This window comes from Polypterus senegalus, chromosome 3 (genome assembly GCF_016835505.1).
Source record: "Polypterus senegalus isolate Bchr_013 chromosome 3, ASM1683550v1, whole genome shotgun sequence".
Classification (NCBI taxonomy): Eukaryota; Metazoa; Chordata; class Cladistia; order Polypteriformes; family Polypteridae; genus Polypterus; species Polypterus senegalus.
In genome coordinates this window covers 70,429,544-70,451,729 of record NC_053156.1, presented here as the reverse complement: position 1 = coordinate 70,451,729, position 22,186 = coordinate 70,429,544, and the positions used below count along the sequence as shown (strand labels likewise).

At 35.6% G+C, this 22,186-nt stretch overlaps 1 protein-coding gene across 8 annotated transcripts in view; it reads left to right on the top strand.

Annotated features, from left to right (window-relative positions):
- lama2 (laminin, alpha 2) overlaps positions 1-22,186 on the top strand; it is an 852,572-nt gene that overhangs the window by 654,325 nt on the left and 176,061 nt on the right. For all 8 annotated transcript variants that reach the window (XM_039747473.1, XM_039747472.1, XM_039747479.1 and 5 more), the window contains 2 exons: positions 13,184-13,282; positions 16,094-16,205. In XM_039747473.1, the coding sequence (XP_039603407.1) occupies positions 13,184-13,282; positions 16,094-16,205 (211 nt within the window). The remainder of the gene's footprint in view (positions 1-13,183; positions 13,283-16,093; positions 16,206-22,186) is intronic.

Sequence of the window (22,186 nt, the reverse complement as noted above, 5' to 3'; positions counted from 1 at the left end):
ATTATACAATAGTGGATTACAATAGATTTACAATAGAATGTGGCTTTTTGATAATGATCAACAGAAAAAGTCTGTTTAATGTCAAAGTAACAACAGACGTCTATAAAGTGGTCTAAATTAAATACAAATATAAAACATAAAATAATTGATAGCATGAGTATTCATTGTCTTCATCAATCAGTATGTAGTAGAAGCACCTTTAGCATGCAGCTCCAGCCTTAAGTATATGTGATCAGGTCTCTATCGACTATGCACATCTGGAAATTTCAAATTTTCCATGCTCTTCTTTACAAAACTGTTTCAGCTCTGTCAAGTTGCATTTAATATAATCATTAAAGACTTTTTCAAGTCCAGCAATAAAGTCTCACTTGGATTGAGATCTGGCCTCTGACTCTGCCATTTCATGACATTTACATGGTTGTTTTTAAGCCATTTCTGTGTAGCTGTGCTGTAATGCTTGGGGTTGTTTTCTTGCTTAAAAAAATCTTTTCCGAAGGTTTAGATTTCTTGCCAACTGCACAAGGTTTTTCTCCAGGATTTTTACACATTTTCTTGATTTCATTTTACTTTCTGCCCTCACAAGTCTTCCAATGCCTGTTGTAGAGAAGCATTCCCACTGCATGGTGCTGCCATCACCATGCTTCACAGTTAGAATAGTGAGGTTTTGATTGTGTGCAGTGTTTGGCTTGCATCAAACATGCCATCATGTTTATTGAATAAAAAGTTCAGTGTTGGGCTCAGCAGACTATAGAATCTTCTTTGATCTCACTCCCAAGTCTCCCACGTGTCTTCTGGAGAACTCTAACCGAGATGACATGTGTGAATGTTTTATTGTGAAGAGTGGCTTTCTCTTTGCCTGTCTCTCACAAAGCTATGACATGTGAAGCACCCAGGCAGCAGTTACTGTCTGCTCAGTCTTTCCAGTCTTAGCGGCTTTAACTTGTAACTCTTTAACAAATTATCATAGGTCTCCTGGTGGCCTCTCTCACTAATCTTCTTCTGGCATAATTACCCAGTTTATGCCAGCTCCAGGCATATTTATAGCTGTGCCATATTGTTTCCATTTCTTAAAGACAGATTATGTGTACTTTGAGGGAAACTCTGGTGACGTAGATTTTTTTTTGTCTCCATTCCCAACCTTGTGCTTTTCAGTCACCTTTTCACAGAGTTGCTTGGAGTGTTCTCTTTCTCTTCATTGTGTAGGTTAGGCCATGATATTGACTCACCAAAAGTTGTTCATTCCAGATAAGGTGCATTTGTACAACTGAAACGTCATGACTACAAGCAGGTGGTCTCCATTTAAACTAATTCTGTGAGTTCTAAAACCAATTTGTGGGACCAGGGATGATTTAGGAGTGTGATATTAAATTGGATGAATACTTATGTAATTAATTATTTTCTATTTTTTATTGGTATTAATTTAGACCACTTTGCAGAGATCTGTATTGACTTTCACATTAAAGTGTCTTTTCCTATTGATCGGTGTAAAAAGTCCAATTAAATCCACTGTGATTCAATGTTGTATTACAATAAAATTTAAAAACCTCCAAGACTGTGATTACCTTTATAGGCACAGTCAGAAATAGTGTTTAAATCTAAAAGACTGTTAATAATGAAGATGGCCACAGATAATTGCAAAGGTTCATATAATGTAGGATGGCATGTTAACACAGAGGTTAGTGTTGCTGCCTCAAGGCTAAAGGGGTATTAAAAAATACAGACAGTATAATAGCAGATGCTTTAAACTTGCATTTTTCTGAGGTCTTTAAATGTGAGGAAGTAAATAACCTCTCAGTGGTAAAAGGGACTACTAAGGAGGCACTGGGTGATTTGAAAAATCGTAGAGGGAGAAGTACTGCTCAGATTAAATTATCTCAAATCAAACAAATCACCGGGACCCGGTAATATTTATCGTTGAGTTCTTAAGGAGATTAGTGAGTACATATTTAATCACTTGACAGATATTTTTAAGAAGTCATTGTACACTGGAGAAATTCCAAAGGACTGGAAGATATCAAATATTATTCCATTATATAAAAAGGGCAACAGGGCAGATCCAAGCAACTACTGGCCAGTAAGCTTAACATATATCACAGGTAAATTAATGGAAGGAATTATTAAGAAAAGGATTGAGTAACACGTGTCAAGAAAAGGAGAATTACTGAAAAGTCAGCATGGGCTCAGGAGAGGGAGGTCATGTTTTACCAACATGCTGGAATTCTGTGAGGAAGCAACAAAAGGATATGATCAAAGTGGAGAATATATGATTTTATTCATTTTGATTTTCAGAAAGCATTTGATATGAGAGTTTGGTCATCAAACTAAAAGAATTGGGAGTTTAGGGTGACATTTTTAGATGGGTGCAGAATTGGCTCATTGAAAAGAAGCAGAGGGCTCTTAAGAGTGGTGGCCCATGGGGTCAGTGCTAGTGCTGCTGCTATTTTAATACATATACAGTGGGTACAGAAAGTATTCAGACCCCTTCAATTTTTCACTCTTTGTTATATTGCAGCCATTTGCTAAAATCATTTAAATTATTTTTTTCCCTCATTAATGTACACACAGCACCCCATATTGACAGACAAAAAAAGAATTTTTGAAATTGTTGCAGATTTATTAAAAAAGAAAAACTGAAATATCACATGGTCCTAAGTATTCAGACCCTTTGCTGTGACACTCATATATTTAACTCAGGTGCTTTCCATTTCTTCTGGTCATCCTTGAGATCACCTTCATTTGAGTCCAGCTGTGTTTGATTATACTGATTGGACTTGATTAGGAAAGCCACACACCTGTCTATATAAGACCTTACAGCTCACAATGCATGTCAGAGCAAATGAGAATCATGAGGTCAAAGGAACTGCCTGAAGAGATCAGAGACAGAATTGTGGCAAGGCACAGATCTGGCCAAGGTTACAAAAAAATTTCTGCTGCACTTAAGGTTCCAAAGAGCACAGTGGCCTCCATAATCCTTAAATGGAAGACGTTTGGGACGACCAGAACCCTTCCTAGAGCTGGCCGTCCAGCCAAGCTGAGCTACCGGGGGAGAAAAGCCTTAGTGAGAGAGGTAAAGAAGAACCCAAAGATCACTTTGGCTGAGCTCCAGAGATGCAGTCAGGAGATGAGAGAAAATTGTAGAAAGTCAACCATCACTGCAGCCCTCCACCAGTCAGGGCTTTATGGCAGAGTGGCCTGTCGGAAGCCTCTCCTCAGTGCAAGACACATGACAGCCCGCATGGAGTTTGCTAAAAGACACCTGGAGGACTCTGAGATGGTCTGATGAGACCAAGATAGAACTTTTTGGCCTTAATTCTAAGCGGTATGTGTGGAGACCACCAGGCACTGCTCATCACTTGTCCAATACAGTCCCCACAGTGAAGCATGGCGGTGGCAGCATCATGCTGTGGGTGTGTTTTTCAGCTGCAGGGAGAGGACGACTGGTTGCAATCAAGGGAAATATGAATGCGGCCAAGTACATGGATATCCTGGACAAAAACCTTCTTCAGAGTGCTAAGGACCTCAGACTGAGCCGAAGGTTTACCTTCCAACAAGACAATGACCCTAAGCACACAGCTAAAATAACGAAGGAGTGACCGTTCTCTGGCCCAGCCAGAGCCCTGACTTAAACCCAATTGAGCATCTCTGGAGAGACCTAAAAATGGCTGTCCACCAACGTTTACCTTCCAACCTGACAGAAGTGGAGAGGATCTGCAAGGAGGAATGGCAGAGGATCCCCAAATCCAGGTGTGAAAAACTTGTTGCATCTTTCCCAAGAAGACTCATGGCTGTATTAGCTCAAAAGGGTGCTTCTACTAAATACTGAGCAAAGGGTCTGAATACTTAGGACCATGTGATATTTCAGTTTTTCTTTTTTAATAAATCTGCAACAATTTCAAAAATGCTTTTTTTTGTCTGTCAATATGGGGTGCTGTGTGTACATTAATGAGGGAAAAAGTTAATTTAAATGATTTTAGCAAATGGCTGCAATATAAAAAAGAGTGAAAAATTGAAGGGGGTCTGAATACTTTCCATACCCACTGTAAATTATGTGGATAGATATATAAATAACAAGCTGGTTAAGTTTTCAGATGATACCCAGCTAGGTGAAATGTCAGATAATCTTGAATCCATTGAATCATTACAGGGTGACTTGGACGGCATATAGACTTGGGCAGATTTATTGCAGATGAAATTTAATGTAAGTAAATGTAAAGTATTGGACATAGGAAATAAAAAATGTTACACTTGAATACACAATGGGAGGTTTGAAAATCCAAAACACACTTTAAAGGATTTAGGAGTCATGATGGACTCAATATTATCAACTTCCAAGCAGTGATCTGAAGCCATTAAGAAGGCTAACAGAATGTTAGGTTATATAGCACGATGTGTGGAGTACAAGTCTAAGGAGGTTATGCTCAAGCTTTATAATGCACCGGTTAGACCTCATATAGAGTATTGTGTGCAGTTTTCATCTCCAGGCTACAAAAAGGATATAGCAGCACTAGAAAATGTGCAAAGAAGAGTAACTAGGTTAATTCCAGGACTGCAGGAGGTGTATTATGAGGAAAGATTAAAAGAGCTGAGCCTTTTCAGGAGACATGATTGAAGGGAATTAGTACAGTGGATCGATGCAGTTAATTTAAAATAAGTTCAGCAAGAACATGGGGAAATAGTTGGAAACTTGTTTAGGATAAATTTCACACAAACGTTAGAAGATTCTCTTCACAAAAAGAACCGCAGGCACATGGAATAAGTTACCAAGTAGTGTGGTAGACAGTAAAAGTTTTTAAAGCTACAGAACTAGACTTGACGTTATTTTGAAAGAATTAGGTAGATAGGATTAGCAAACTTTGTTGGGCTAAATGGCCTGATCTTGTTTAGATTGTTCTAATGTGCTAATGTTATGAAAGCCCTAACATCTTTCATTTACAGCTTGTGTCCAGTCATTGTGGAGTTCACACACTCTCCCTGTGTCTGCATGGATTTCACTCTAGATACTCCAGTTAACCAAATACAGTATCTCCAAAGATATGAAGCATTAATGTGAGTGGGCCTATACAATAGACTGGGGTCCCATAATTGGTTAGGTTCTGGACTCCCATGACCCTAAATCTGATTAAGTAGAAATTTAAAATGCCTGAAATAAGTGTGAAAATGTAGTAAAATTCATAAAAAACTTACAAGTGTAAAAAGACATGCTGGAATGAATAACAAAAAATGCAGTCTGATGACTAACTGAGAAAATAGACCATTTATTTCTTAGATTTGGCTCTCAGTGAGTCAGAGGTTATTTTAAAATAAGCTTGACTTTTTCATACATAAGTCAGAATATGCTTTTTTTTGGATTCTTAGACATCTAAATACAGTTTGGGATACAGCATAACATTTGTTACAGATATAAGAATATAAAGCATAGTGTAGAAAAATAGAAGAAATATAAATAATAGCTAAATGCTTTAGATAACATAAATGTTTTTTAAGTGTAGTATATGCCAGAAAGTTCAGTCATTTTTTTATCTTTTAAGTAATTTTCATTTGTGGTGCATTATCCTTCAAATGCTTCTCTTGGTCCTGAAAAAGGAGAATAATACGATGGAAAGTTTTCGAGCATTATTGCATACAGACCTGGTTTAGTATCCTTTTTTAATTTCCAAAACAAATTCCTACCATAGGACATGTTGCATGACGTAATGAAGAGAAATATCCTATCCCTAATTGGTTTCAAAATATTGGTGTAATATCCAGAAATGACACTATAGAAAAAATAGATTCCTGTGAGTATAGTTTGTTGATTGATTGGAAGATTATTAAGAAAAGTCTATTTCAGTGGTTATGCATCTTTCCCCATGCTTTTATCATATGCATTAGTAATATACCTTTACTTTTCCCAAATTGTTACAAATATCAGTGCACATTTAATTAAAATGAATTTGATTGAAACATCCATTATATGCTGGAGCCTGAAGATCAATGATATTCAACTTAGTGCACATGTTCACTTTTGACACCAGTGATTTGATAACTTCTTTAATTTCAAACAAATTTCCAACAAATTGTTTCAGTAATTTTATTCTAATTCACTTTACAATTTACAATTTTACAATTTATGCACAATCACTTGCAAATATTTACTTCACTAACTCAGATTACTCAGATTATTCCTCTGCAGAAGACCTTCTGTATGGTACCGTAGTACATCTGTCAGCTGGTTTAATTCTATGGCTGTGTACACCTCTGTGCATTGTCAGTTCAACCAGTTTCAGAAGCTTTTTTCACCCTTCTTTGTTGTTGCTTGTATTGTTATGGCATTACATATACATATATCACTAAAACCACTCAAATGTTGAAGAACATTATAACAGTAATACGTAATACATAAATGCTTTAAATTAAGTAATCTGGAAGCAGAAATTAGAAGAATCCCCATTAGACCGAATTTTGTTTTCTGTTGCAATGCAATGAATATTCAGTCAGTTCCTTTCAAGAATTTCAATAAAGTTAAAAAATAAAGTTGAGTTTAAATCATTTTTATCACTCTTTAATTTAATATTGTTTTTTATCAGTATGCTGCTACTGGAGTATGTGAATTTCCCCTTGGGATTAATATCTATCTATCTATCTATCTATCTATCTATCTATCTATCTATCTATCTATCTATCTATCTATCTATCTATCTATCTATCTAAATCTTACTGAAATCAAATAACATAACATTCTCAAACCCACCAGTTTGTGGCTATAAGGGGGCCATATCTTATCCTGGCTCTCTGTGGGGAACAGCACTGGAAAAGGCCTCAGTCCATTTCAATGAGATAATAGCATATGGACTACTTCAGAATATATATATATATATATATATATATATATATATATATATATATATATATATATGCTATGCTATAGCTATAAGCTATATATAACTATGCTAATTATACTTTGTATGAAATTCATAATAAATTAGAATAAAATGCAGAGTTTACAGATATTAAAATTAACGTAGAATTTATTTGCCTGTTTTCATGTACATATAACAACTCCGTTCATTGAAATAAAGCATTTGAAGAATACATTGATATACTTGTTATAACAAGTGACAAGTATTGTAGCTACCTGAAACCTAGTTTAGAATTACTTTGTGATCATTGAGCACAGTTTCTCTTTATTTATTTATTTTTTGTTCAATTTTATTTTCATTTGCAAGATCTCTAGAAACTAACATTCATTACTGTACATCCATTAATTTTCATAATCTGTGTTTCTTAATTGGTCATAAAGGTATAGTGCCCTGTCTTCTAACTGCAGCTCTTTAAATATAACATTGATGCATTAGCAACATAAATCCTGTTTATTTTTAATTGTGATCAGGGAATTTGTGGACTATTAAATATCATTGTTCATTAGACCAAATGTTCTGCTATGGTCATCTTAAACTTTCATGCTAACACCAGATGCTCAGCATTTAAACGTGACTTTAATGAAATTAGAATTCTGTCAATATTAGTTAATTAACAGTAAATAAGAACACCAACAAATACTGTATGTCACTTATTAAGGATCATTAAATTAAGTGGATAATGAAAATGAATGGATGGTTGAATTGTGACTTCTTTCTTTTCATTTAGGACTGGGTATCTGCATCAGTTATGCATAAAACAGTAATCCTTTGTTTCAGCAATTGCTGATTATAACATACAAGAACAATTTTACAAGACGCAGATCACGTCCTGGAGGCAGTGCAATGAACACAATGCATTAAGACTAACCCCATTGTCAGCTGGAGCACCAAGAGGATAGTGTTGCCCAGTCCTTATCCTGTTGTATAAATAAATCAATATTTATTTTATCTACAGTATTTCACAGGATTATCCATCACAAGATGCTGTGCTGAGTAAACATTAATTACACCCAAAGAAATAATAAAACAGAACTCTAAAATAACACATTTAATATATATGTATAATGTAAAATTTACCATACACATTGCAGTGATAATTAGGCTGTCTGAATTAAATTTGCTAGTACCTTTGCATGTGTAATGAAAGGGAAAAATATATAATGAACTCCATGCAGTTTTACACTGAAGTATAAGCAAACGAGGGCAGCATCAGAGTAGTAAATGCAGGACTTAGTTTTACAATACAAGGGAGAGCAGTTGAGGCTTCAGTTACAAATTGGCAGTTATACCTGATGGACCCTCATATACAGTTTATGGAAGTGGAAATCCACAAAGCAGCTGCCACGAAGTTGAGTGAGCATTTAATAAGTGTTGCATAGCAGGGCAATGTAAAAAATTGAAATCTAGGATTTCAAGTGTGTAGTGAAGAATTCAGAGATATACAGTACATTGTCAGTGTTAGCAGCAGAGTTTTGAAGATGACTGAGTATTAGGAAAGATGGCAGCATTCTGGGCCCAGTGTAATCTGTCAGTATTTCTTACATGAAGATAATTAAACAGTGAAATGTAGTAGTCAAACTAAATGAAGGAATTTCATGGCTAATTATTTTCACATTTAAATCAGATAAGTTGGCTTAGATAGAGTGCATGATTGAAGGCAGCCTCTACGGCTGTCAATGTGTGAAGTTTGAGGTCCGGGCAACTGTGAAGTACACTTCCAAGGTTTGATATAGTTTAAGGAGGGATAATTTGATGAGATCCAAGATTGAGCGAGGAAAAAACTAACTTTCAAAGGCCTAAATGGATACTGTATGTAAAACATTAATGTATTTTGATACTGTATTGCAGAATATTTTTACTGGCACAAATATTTTTTTTCCATTTCAATTGTGCTTCTGGGTGTGATATTTGAAATACAGCTTGAAGTTATCAGCAGGGACACAACATAATAATGGATAATCAAATATCCAAATGCAAACATTAGAACATTAGAACACTCCAGACAAGAACAGGCCATTCAGCCCAACAAAGCTTGCCAGTCCTATGCACTTATTTCTTCCAAAAAACATTAAATCGAGTTTTGAAAATCCATAAAGTCTTACTGTCTACCACACTACTTGGTAGCTTATTCCAAGTGTCTATCGTTCTTTGTGTAAAGAAAAACTTCCTAATGTTTGTGCGAAATTTACCCTTAACAAGTTTCCAAACATGCAGATGTATAAAAATTCTGGACCTAGGACTGTATGTTGTCAGATAAAGGAAAGATTCTGTTGGAAGCCACTGGTGAAAATAATTTTGTAAAAATTAGAACAGACAAGTAAGGCATTAAGTTTAAGGAGAAACCTTGACATTTTTTTTTTCCCAAAATCTCTGCGAATAAAGTATTGGGACAATGTATTTATTAACTGACTTACTATTGGTCTGAATCTGATCTCCAGTTCTTGGTCAAGCATCTTTACAATAAGACAAGCTTTTATTGAAGGCTCCTTCAAGTCCTTACAATCTTCACAAATTTCGTCTACTAGGCAGTAGGACAGAATAGCTTCAAACACCACCTTGTGTTTTTCTTCTTTATTTTAAAAGCCACTTTTTTCAACCTTTTGGAAAATGGGTTACCACTAGATCTTGTTTCAGCAAAATAATGGATTGTTATGTTTCTGAGGATTCTTTGCTTTTTTTTTTCTTTGTATTACAATAAGAGACCACTAAAGTGTAACATGGAATTATAGTCAGATGGCCTATATCAAAAACACTGATTTTTAAGTACTTATTATTTTAATAGAAGTACTTGCAAAAATGATCTGCCACACTCAGTTTTACATAACCACACAAGGAAACAGGTTAAATAGATCAACTTCAGGAGCAAGCAAAATCTAAGATAAAAACAATTACATTGAAATCTTAATTACAAAACCAAAAAAAAGTCTGTTTCATGTGGTTACTTCACAAAGAAATGCAAGATGACTTCAGGAGGATCACTTCTGATGTCAAGAGATGTACTATAGCACAGAGGTCCAGCGGTGATAAATCCTCAGTCAGTAAATGTTTACAATATAAACAAGTGTCTTCAGAATGCAGTGTGATTTACTGCTTAGAAACTGAAAAAGTTAAGATGATCAAATGAATTCAACCATTCACCTTCTAAACAAGAAAGACATACGAGTGATTCAACAAAAAACTGGGAGAGCAAAATAGCTCAAATTTCTTTCCCTTTGGAAAAGTTCCACACACATAAGCTTGATTGCTTTAGCAAATGAGCCAAACTGAAGACTCAATAGTATTTGTGCGAAAAAGAGACAACATCAGAACAATAGAAAGTAAGATCCGTGGCTAAAGTAGTGGATCTAGGATGAGAGATGCCATGCAGTGATTTAAGGTTAAAGGAGAGAATTGAGGAAAAGTGGATTAGAAGGAAAATGAAAAGAGACTAATGAGTATAAGGCAAATAGGGAACGGGCAAAATTTTGGCCCTTCTAAAACGTATACCATGAAAGCAGCATGTTTTGGAAATTAGATAAGGTCATATGTCTCTTTGAGCAGTAATTGCCAATACAGCCATTGAACCCAGATCTAATCTCGTTTTGGACTTGCACAAACGGACATGTTCCACTGTTGATGGTTGAAAGGAAGAGATATGCCTGTCTTTTAGTAGGTTAATTAATCACTAAAATATAATATCTGTCAGTGATTATTGTTTTGAGTACATAGAAGTGTAGATGCACTTTCGTTTAGATAATTGAAGAGAAGTTAAACTGCACACAAACGTATAAGAGACAATTGAGGAAACATTCAATTTACAGCATTATGTGCTAAAAGAAGTAATGGTGTAATTGAATAAGCAAGTATAATTTCTGCTGATCATTTGCATCATTAAGCAAGATGTAAATGTGCAGCCTCCAGCAACCTAGCAGCTTTTTATCTACTAGTACACCCCTTTCATTTATACATGTTTTCGGTGAATGCTTCATTGTGTGCTTGAAATCTCAATCATTGATCACTGTGGAAAGGGTTTTGAAATGACTTTTAAACGGCAAATATGGTATACTATTATTTTAATGTTAAGTGTTATTCACTTCTTAGTATTGTTTCAAAAAAAGTTGGTCTCTAAATTACAACCGCCATTTCTAATGATTTTCACACTCTGACATAAACTTTGAAATCCTTTAATTTAGAAACAATGTTCTGGGCTCTACTTGTCACACCAGTGCTATTTGTGAAGATAAGAGATAAGGAAAGGGAAAAAATTGCTGAGAAGATAATAAAAAAGAAAAAACATAACTTGCATAGCCAAGTGAGATTTTATCAAAGTCCACTGTGGCTCCAGACTGTGGGGGAAAACATTTTCAGTGCTTGCACTGTTTCCTGTGAGATTTCCAACCAACATAAAATTGGTATAAAAGATAAAGAAGATAAGCTGTATTCTGTCTTGTAAAATTCTAACAAGAATTAATCCATAATTAACAGAATTCAATAAACAGACGTTTCACATCTTTTTCCTTTTCCTCGTACCTTTGTTACAGTATGTAGTGTAAATTGAAACAGTGAGGTCAAAACTTTGTAATTACATTTTACTATATACATACTCAATATATATATGTGTGCAGTATATTGTGGACTGCCGGAGCGAGGACAGCCACCCTAACCCTGACACACAGAGGCAGGACAAAGGTTGTTGTTTACTTACAGCTGGGGAACGCTTTTCTCTGCTCCCTACAGCACAGTACATAAAGCACAGCACAGTCCTCTTTTCCTTCTCTCTGCCTCCACTCCTCTTCCAGCAAGCTACGTCCACTTCATCCAAACTCTGGCTCCTCGAATGGAGTAAGGTGGCTCCTTTAATTTAGGTCCTGGGAGTGTTCCAGGTAGCTCATCAAAATTACCTGGAATCACTCCCAGGTGTGGCAGGTCCACTACAGGGCTCCGCAGCTTCTCCTGGCAGCCCCTACGGAACCCAACAGGGCTGTACCATACTCCAACTCCCAGCATACCCTGAGGGAATCCGTGGTGCCACACCCGCCCAGGAGGGCTGCCCTCTAGCGTCCCAGGGGAGGTATTGCCTCATCTATGCCCTCTCCACCAGTCCTTCCATTCTGTTGGTGTCCTGGCCATGTAATGGCCTTGGCCACACGTCAAAATATATTACTATATCTTTTACTGTATACATATACATTACTATATACTGTTATTTTTCATATATAGGCAGTATATACGGTAATCATTTTCATTAGGAGACACTCTTGAGTCATCCTTCAATTCAAATTTAGTTTATACACAATTAGTAAAAAACAGAGAATTATTTAATTAAACTAATACAAATAATAATAATAATAACTCAAAGATCCAAGATGTGTAAGGCAAAAGATACAAAACATTACAAAAAAAGCAAACAAGACCATAACATCATTCTGGGCCTTCTTATCACAGTGTACATCCATATCTGTTGGTGATTTACTGGCTGGGCCGCCTGCTTATCTTTTGGAGCCTTGCTAAGAGTCTCCACCTGCTCTCACCTCACCTTAACTTTCATTTGCCTTCTACTAGAGCTCCTCCTTATTTCCTGAATGAAGGAAACTGGCCAGAAAGGGCTTTTAAGCACTGGCTAGAAACATCTTCCAAGGTGAAGAATGACCTAGAACATCCTCTGGTAGCTCTGTTCCATGGACCTGCCTTTCAGTTAAAGGGACAAGCAAGTCCAATGTAGCTTGTCCTGTTGGTAATATTGTGGGCCAGGGGCACTTATCATGGCTCTCCCAGCTGTCACCTGTTGGATGGGGGACTCTTAATATATTACCCATCACTCTTTGGTGTCTTTCCTCTAGTCCTATACTGGACCTCTGCTACTAGCACTAGTGAGATACCCTACATAATTACAAGGCATAGCACCCATAGACAGTGGTGGCTGAGTTGCAATAAGGCCATATAAGTTACCTGTTATTGATTCTTTTAGCCCTCCTCCTCCATCCATCCATTATCCAACCCACTATATCCTAACTACAGGGTCATGGGGGTCTGCTGGAGCCAATCCCAGCCAACACAGGGTGCAAGGCAGGAAACAAACCCTGGGCAGGGCACCAGCCTATCACAGGAGCCATCCTCCTAAACCTGGAAAATGAATTGTATTCCTAATCCCAACATGGTTCTACAAATATCTATTGGATTATTCATATTAGTTTCTGTATGCATTTATATGATTAAGTGTTTAATAGGAAAGTTTGCATTCAGACCAGGGCATTTTAAGATTTAAATTTGTCATAAGTGCTAACTGCATGTATTTTGCCTTCCAGCACCTGCTGTCACCACAGAGAGCACCAGAAAGGCTTTTACAATTGGCTGACCGTAACCTAAAAACATTAATAACGGAAATGGATGAGCTGTTAAGCCGGGTAAGATGCAAATATTTGTTTCATACGTTTTTGGACTACAATTGCTGCATAACAACCTTTCAAGGCATGCCCTAATCACTTTAAGGTGACTGTGTTTTAAAGTGATATTTTATAGTTCATTTAAGCTATGTTTCCTGAAGGAAAAACAACATTCTGCATTTAAATTCAGAAAACTGATTTTTTTCTTTTTAACTACTTTATTTTTTCTCATTTTCATTTTTGTCTTCTGTCAACAACAAAATATGCAATGTGTGATAAGAGATAGTGTGAAAGAATTTGAAAAATCTCATTATATGACTAGTAGATGCAAGCCTTGCTTTGTAATTCTATGCTGTTACTTTATTACAGTAACTTCGCCATAGAAAAGTTTCATATTATTCCAACAAAATATAGGGGTTTTAATGCATATTACTTATTCATTTATTGAAATAATACATTTTAAAATCTGCATATCCTGTTCATAGCACTGTACTACCTTATCCAAGTGCCCTTCAGTTTTACAAGAAATATTTTAGTAAAATGTAATCTGTCAGATCCACCTAACTTTCAAAAGAAAAAAAGTTGGAACACCTCTAAATATTCTTTAATTAAATGGCTATTAGTTTTAACACAAAGAAAATCTCAACAAACATATGTTTTAAGGTATGCATCAATCTCTCCGTAAAACCTGCTGAACTGTATTAGTTTGTCTAATTGTTTTTGTAAGATTAATGTGTAATCCATATTATGTTTGCATATATTTTTGTGATTACTCTTTAATTAAAAAGTAATAGTAGCACTGCAGCCATTATTCTGTGAAAGATACAGGATTAGGCTGTACAACAGGCACAGTTTGCAGAACCATTCATTTGAAATGAGTACTCTTCACTGTAACATGGTTTACAACAGGGTTATAGCTTCTGCTTAAGAGCGGGGCTTTTCTCTTACATAAACTGAAAATTTTCTTACATGAAAGTCATGTAAGCTTTTCACTGCTTATTTTAGGTGTCAGAGAGTGATTGAGTTTGAATGAGAGCCTCTCAAGACATATTTCTCTTATTCTTACATATTCCAAAGGTTAACGACTCACATTTCAAATTGAGTTTAATTAATTCAAATAGCAATGACAGATTTTCCCTCTCAGAACATGGAGGAATGTACTATAACTGACTGCCATTCTTGTGATTAATTGATTAATTTAATCAATTAACATTATCCATCTGTCCAAACAATTTCCAAATGTGTTCAATCTTTAAACAATGCTTTTCAAACTAAAATGAACAATTGATCATTGAAAGAGCTTTATTATGCTGTCTCATCTTTGTGAGTTAGCACACCAAAAAGAGCATATCTCAGCAGCAATGAGATGCAACGCATTAACCAGCCATGTTCAGTCACAAGTTTGAAGCAGGGTACATTTACCCCTGTATTCACTAATGTACAGTTTAATTAGCTAAGTTTCATAAAGTTAGGTGGAAATGATGACAGCCTGATAAATTAATATGCTTGGAAAATGTTTTATACAAATCTTATTATAACCTTTATAACAACAACAAAACAATAAACCTAAAGTCATGAAATCATAGAGACAGCAGAAATAAAATGGTTGATTGAAATAAAATGCATTCAAGGTGGTAAAAGGGTAAATTCATTTTGATGTTAAATCAGATCTTTCATTTGAGATACAATGTTTTTTTATTGGTATACCATAAACTGAGTAGGCTGTTTGCTTGATTCTAAGTTGGGATGTCTTTTGTATTTAGTCTGCATGTGTTTCTTGTTTTCAATTGAGTTTCCTTTAGGGTTGTTTCTGTTGATCAGTGATTCATAAATGGCTGGTATGTTTGCATGAATACATCTGGCCAATGGATTGGAATCACATTATATTTATCAGTTTATTTATCTGAAAAGTTCTTTTTTTGATCTCTTTTCTACCATCATGATCAGCAAGCACTAAAACATAAAAATAAATGTTATTTCTGCCATGATGAAAATTCAAAGTAGAAGGCGCCAATGCTAATCTTAAAAAAGAAGCTAAAACTACACTAACCTAGCCCCCAAGACACTCCTTTTTAAGCATTCACATATTTACACTGACTCCAAATGGATACAAATACCACTACAGACATAAACCAAAATAAGCATAACATAGTCATACTCAAAGATTTCAATAACCATGAGCGAACGTAAATTCAGATTGTCAAAAGATAGTCTGGTAATGGCCAAATTAAGAGCTGATGCCTTATTATGTCTGCTTTAATTGGGAGAGGGGATGACTGCTGTGATGTACATTGCTGTCTAATGTGCCCAGAGCAGTCTAGGTAAGTAACTATGACTTAGTGAATTCCTACTGTCATCAACCAGAAGAATAAGAAATCCATCCATCCATTTTCCAACCCGTTGAATCCAAACATATGGTCACGGGGGTCTGTTGGAGCCAATCCCAGCCAACACAGGGCACAAGGCAGGAACCAATCCCGGGCAGGGCGCCAACCCACTGCAGGACAAATAAGAAATCTAATAATACTAATACTAATTCTAATACCAATACTACTAATAGTAATAATGTCACAAAAATATCATGAAAACCAATTATCTGTATGCAGAATCTGACCCCTGTCTTGCCCCTGTGACTGCTAGGATACTATCTAACTCCCTTCTCCCTTCAAGTAAACAAAGTTGTTTTGAACACTGATGGAAAATTCATCTGATATTTGTTTCTTTGTTATTTTAAGGCAAGGTTTTCAAAAAGTTATAGCTTAGATTACTATTCACTACAAAAAGACTTTAAACTTGAGACTTTAAGCTTTTTTATCCTTCACCGTATTCCAGGCGACAAAAGTATCTGCCGATGGGGAGCAAACAGATGCAGATGCAGCAAGAACTAAGAAAAGGGCAGAAGAAGTTAAAAACTTTGTTCAGAACACTTTGCAAGCAGCTGAAGGTAAATAAATAGATTGTTCTTGTGGATTAAAATAAAAGAAATAAGCTAATTACTGAGTAAAGTCTGCAACATTTAGACAGTTTAAATGGTAATCATGTAACAGTGAATCCATTACTGTATGATTGTGGTGCTCTGAGATTGTTGTGTTAACCAGCAGCATTATTACATTATGATCCTCCTGCTGGATAAGAGGTTACATGTTAGTAAAAAGTATGCAATGCTATTTACAGTCAAAAATGTAGTAGTGTACATTAAATTGGAGATGTAATGTTACGTAATGTATTTACTATTCATAATTTATAACAGAAGACACATTTTATTTTAAAAAAATATGCACATTTACTTTTTCAACCATTCATTATTTTCTGTTTTAGCGTTACTTTTATATTTCCATTTTAAGTATTTAATAATTTATTCTCATCTTAATTGCTATGCATAATGTAACCGTTTTAGGTCTACTTAATTCAATTGAAAGTTGCTTAGTCCACAGGCTCGTCTAGGATCATTGGGAGTAAATGCAACTAGACCCTTGTGCAGATGGAACACCAGTCAATATCAAAGCTCACTTATGCACAACTCCACTAGAAAAATATTGTTTGCTTTACAGAAAATGTGTGTTTAAAATAAAGTGTAACATTGTACACTTTTGATATATATTTCTTCATAGCCAAAGCTAAAGAAACACTGCCTGTACTCATCTTGTTATTTGCATTCTGTCTTTAATTATTCTGTCATTATTGAAGTCACTGATGTAATAACAAGAAAAGCTGACAACAGATCAGTTATAATCACTGGTCGCTATGAAATGCTAAACACAATTTTAAAATTATTTTCAGAGAAAAGCAAACCATTTCATGTTCTTTTCCATTGCAAATTGCAATCTCATCAAAATAATTTTCATAATATGTGCTTTTCTATCTTCAAAGTGATCACAGAGCACTTTACCAAAACAACTGCTGAAGAATTGCTTATTATAAACCTCAATTTTAACTCTTCATTCAAAGAGTACAAAGAGATTTTTTCGATTGCTTTATTCAGAAAATGTAGTTTGGTGACTAGGTTGGACTGAGGACCTAGCCTTTGGCCACTTATGATAAATGCTGGAAATTCAGGGCTATGAAGAAACTGCCTTCCACTGTTCATCTTCAATCTTCTGGCCCTTCCTCTTAATCATACTATCATCGGGACCATCATCTTTTTACCTTTCTCAGAGGTTCCTTCTCCAGTTTAGCAGTTTTTGATTTATTGTTGTTGCTGATATGATAGCTCATACCCCTTACACTTCCCTTAGCAAATTTTTTCTTTTTATCCTTAATTTTATGGGCAGCACCAGAATACTGTAGCTATACCATTAGATATCCCTGTCAGCACATTGCTCAATGACCTCAAGTTTAAGAGCTGTTATAGAATGAGGCTTTACTTGCCTCTTAATGTTTCACACGTCACTGTTAAACCGGCAGATGTTTTCTAAATTGCCTGTGTCACTGGTGTGTACTTTGTCCCCAATGTTCTGCTGTGGTTTTGTTCCCTAGACAACCACTGAAATCATCTTTGCCGTGGGTCATGTCTGGTTTAGTATACCCTGTAACTGCAAATTTCATTTTTGTAATATGCTTACTGCTTTTTCCTACTGTTTTGCCTTTTAGTATCAAATCCTGGTACTTGTGTACTAAACAGACGGCACAGATTGCTAGTACCCTTTTCTATTATCTTGACGCAAATTGGATTTTCGTTTTTAACATTAGGCACCCAAAGGGGACATTAACATTAGGGACCTATAAGCAACTATATGCTCCACCTCCACTAACTTCAACGTCAGTATTTGTGGTTGGGGTACGTCAGTCTAATAATTTAAACTCCAGAAATTAAGCCTCCCCCATAGAGTCCAACACTAGAATGGGTAGGAACTGCCCTCCGTGCTGTCCATTTAGTACACAAGTACCCAAATCTTCTGTACAGGCAACAACAACAACAACATTTATTTCTATAGCACATTTTCGTACAAAGAATATAGATCAAAGGCTTAAAGATGTCAAAGAAAGAGTAACAAGCAAAAAAAAACCTAATTAAATATAGATAAAAAAGTGAATAAATAAAATACAAAAAATAGTGTACACTTACATGAGATAGATACAGTATAATTAATAGAGAAGTAGAGTCCTTAAATATAGAATTGTTTTTTAAGTCTCTAATTGCAAGTCCAGTGATAAGGTCAGGTGGTCAGGGTGGACAGAAAAAAAAATCCAGTTAAGCTGGAAAAAAAAAAAGAAATCTTCAGGGGTTCCAAGGCCAAAGGACCACCCAGAACCCACTGAGCATTCTACTGAACATAAATGTTCTGAAGTACCTCCTTTATTGTTTGTTTGATTCTTTTTATGCTTGGCTCTTTGATGTAAACACAGGCTGGTTTTAGAAGATCTAAGGTTACAGCTTGGAGTGTAGGGGACAGGCACTCCAAAATATACAAAGCAGCAACATTATTTAACACTAGAATTACCAGAGCCTACGAAAAAACTCGTAAATCCGTCCCACCTTAAATCGCTTCTTATATAAATAAATGTTGTTGTTGTTGTTGTTGTTCTTAAAACCTTCTCACCTCTCCGCCAGCGTCACATTGTTAAAACAGATTTGTACCTTCTGTGAAAATATTTCTTTGATATTTGGACTTCAGGCTTCATACATTATATAGTTTATGCCTACATTTTGTCATCTACTACTAGAATATAAAAAAATGTTTCTGTTTTAACAATGTGTTTACACAGATTACTGTAGAAACGAAACAGACATGAAATGTGTGTGTTCCAAACAACGATCTATTATTTCTACTCTAAAACTCCACTCCACTCCCAGAAAATCAATCAAGACATGAGATGGGAGAAGTTTGTGCACGTTCTAAGTCGTGGGGGGATGGAATAGCCGGCTACTTGCAGCTTTTCTTTTATCAGCACATTTAGATTAACAAAAGACGCTGGCGGAGAGGTGAGAACGGTTTTAAGAAGCGATCTAAGGTTTTACGAGTTTTTTCATAGGCTCTGGTAATTCTAGTGTTAAGGCTTTATATGCCAGTAGTAGTGTTTTAATGTCAGTTCTAAAGGGCACAGAAGAAATGCGCTCTGATTTTCTTTCATTACCTAATATTCTTGCTGCCGTATCATGGACTAACCGCAACTAATTGCTGTTTTTCTTAGATAGACCAGTCAGAAGTACATTACAGTAATCTAGCGGACTAAAAACTAAAGTGTAACTTCTCAGCAGCTTGCGGTGTAATAACAGGTCTAGATTTTTCCATTGTTTTTAAATAAAAAAGTAGAGTTTTTTATATGTGATTTAAAGTTTAGGTCAGAATCCATGATTATACCTACATTCTTTGCTTCTGCTTAGATTTGTATTTATAATATTCTTATTTTTTCCATTTCACTAATGACTAAGATTTAAGTTTTTTCCTTATTTAGCTTGAGAAAATTACTACTTGTCCATTCAGAAATACAACACAGATAATGAGTCAGAGAGCCCAGAGCATCATGGTCATCAGGTGCTAAAAATAAGTTAAACTGCATGTTATCTACATCGCTGTGGTAGTTCACCTTGTGTTTTGAGATACACTCCTTGTCGCTCTTTCAGGTCCTCAAGCAGTAATCTCCTTACAGTCCCACACACCAGACTCTCCTCCCTGGGAGGCAGGTCCTTCAGTGTTATGGCCCCTCAACGCTGGACCTCTCTTCCTCAGTCTTGCCAAGATTGCTCCTCTTTCTCCACCTTTAAATCTTATCTCAAAACTTTCCTCTTTGACGAACTTTTGTCTTCTGTGTGATTTTTTTTCCTCTATAAATAAAGCGACCTTGGGTTTGTGAAAGGCGCTCTATAAATGCAACTTATTATTATTATTAATGAGAGCATATAGGTTGAAAATAACAGAGGACCCAGAATAGATCCTTATGGTACACCATTACAATATCATGAATCTCTGAACTACAATCACTACAACTGACAAAGAATTTCCTACCTGTTAAATAAGAGTGTAACCAGTTTAAGACACTGGCTGAGAGGTGCATCCTTTGATTAAGGTGATTTGTTAGAATACTTTGGTCTATGGTGTCAAACGATGCGCTCAGGTCTAGTAGAACAAGAACAGATATGTGGCCTCTGTCCACACTTACCCACACGTCATTTGCTACTTAAATGTTCTAAAATCTCACTGAAAATTACCAAGAAAAGAATGTTTATTTAAATAATGATTTCATTGTTGAAAAACTGCATTTTCTAGAATTTTACTTAAAATAGGCAGGTTAGAAATAGGTCTAACGTTGTCAAGAATAGAGGAGTTATGATGAGTTCACTATGTCAAGTACACTATCAATTAGCACATACTAGACTTCTTTAAAAAAATTCTGTTAGGACTTGGTGAAGGACACAAAGGGAAGGTTTTAGCTGAGAAATTATTCCACGGAGTTAATGGAAACCTTTTTCAGTGAAGGAATTTTAATTCTTTAAATAGAGCATGCTGAAGTTCAACAGGATTTGTTTTGGAGGGAAATATTATATTAGTTGTACTTTATATTATATTTTTCTTCAATTTATGTTTTACTTCTGCTTTACTTCTAGGTATATATTTTACATGTGTTTATCTCTTTCCATGTAAAATTAGATACAAAATTCAATTGGGCAATAAGTCATTTTTTTCAGTAGAATTATTTTTTCCAGAAATTACCCTCTGATTGTTTTCATTGTATTTTCTGGTATTGATTTTCTGAGATAAATGAAGTGCCAATGGGCTGCAGTAAGCATTCTGTGAAAAAAGAAAACCCTGGGCTTTCAGCATGTATTATTTTATTATAAGCTAAACATCAGAAAAGTTAATGAACATTAAAAGTCAATGTTATAAAACAAACAAATAAAAATGATTTAGATACCAATAATGCTATTCATCAAAGGCATAATTTATATTTTAAATAAAACAGAAAGAACTCTACTCATAATGGTGCATCGTATCAATAGGATTTCAGCACACTCTTTCCCCTGAGTTCTGGCCAAAAATGTTGGTAACATGTTTCTCAAGAGATTATTTTGATTGATCTTATGATAGCATTTTTAATGATTGTCTCACTTGATTCTGGAACATTGTACCCTTCTATTAGCTGAACCCACTTAGCTTACTCCAGGGTTGTAGAGAGTGGGAGCTTATCCTGTGCAGGAAACAACCATGAACAGGGTACTAGTTTATTACATAGCACAGTCATTCATACACCCTTATGCAATCATGCCTGGCCAATTTAGATCAATTAATTCCACTGAGACATGTTGTGTTATTGTGTATGGACATCTCTAAGGCTCGCATCGCATCCCGCCATTGGGCTCAAAACAATTGTGAGGATTTTAACTAACAGGACAAGAAATGCCGGCAATAACTGATTGCACAATACCCTCACAACTTTTTATCATGGCTCCAAATCTTACATTACACCTCAGAAGTGCCTTTATATTATCTCATTTTGACTGCCAATCAAACTTGGAGTAGATAGTACTAAGCTGCAATCTCTGCCTTTCATGTTCTTTTACCACTCTGTTGTGGTATGAAATGAACAAAGCAGCCTACAGACATTTGTGTTAGCTCTACATCTGATGAACCACTATCTCCCATTTGTTTAGCTCATCACTCTCAATTTTCTTCTTTCCTTGCAGCTACCAATGATCCTCACTGTTTGTAGGTATTATATGCATTATACAAAGGTAAGTCAATACGTTATCCTCACTTTTGCAAAATTTTTTTGGGGGTTTTCTGTACAGCTTTCCCCATTCACGTGTGGAAACATGGTCTGTCTGTGATCACACTAGTAAAGTTTCGAGTTTGATCAGTCACTGCTCTTCTTTGGTGCAAATGTAGAGTGGAGCAACCATGTTTACTCCTATTAAACAACAACATAAACTGAATGATCAAGGTCAAAGTTTTACCACTGTGTCTACATACATAGCATGTTTTCACA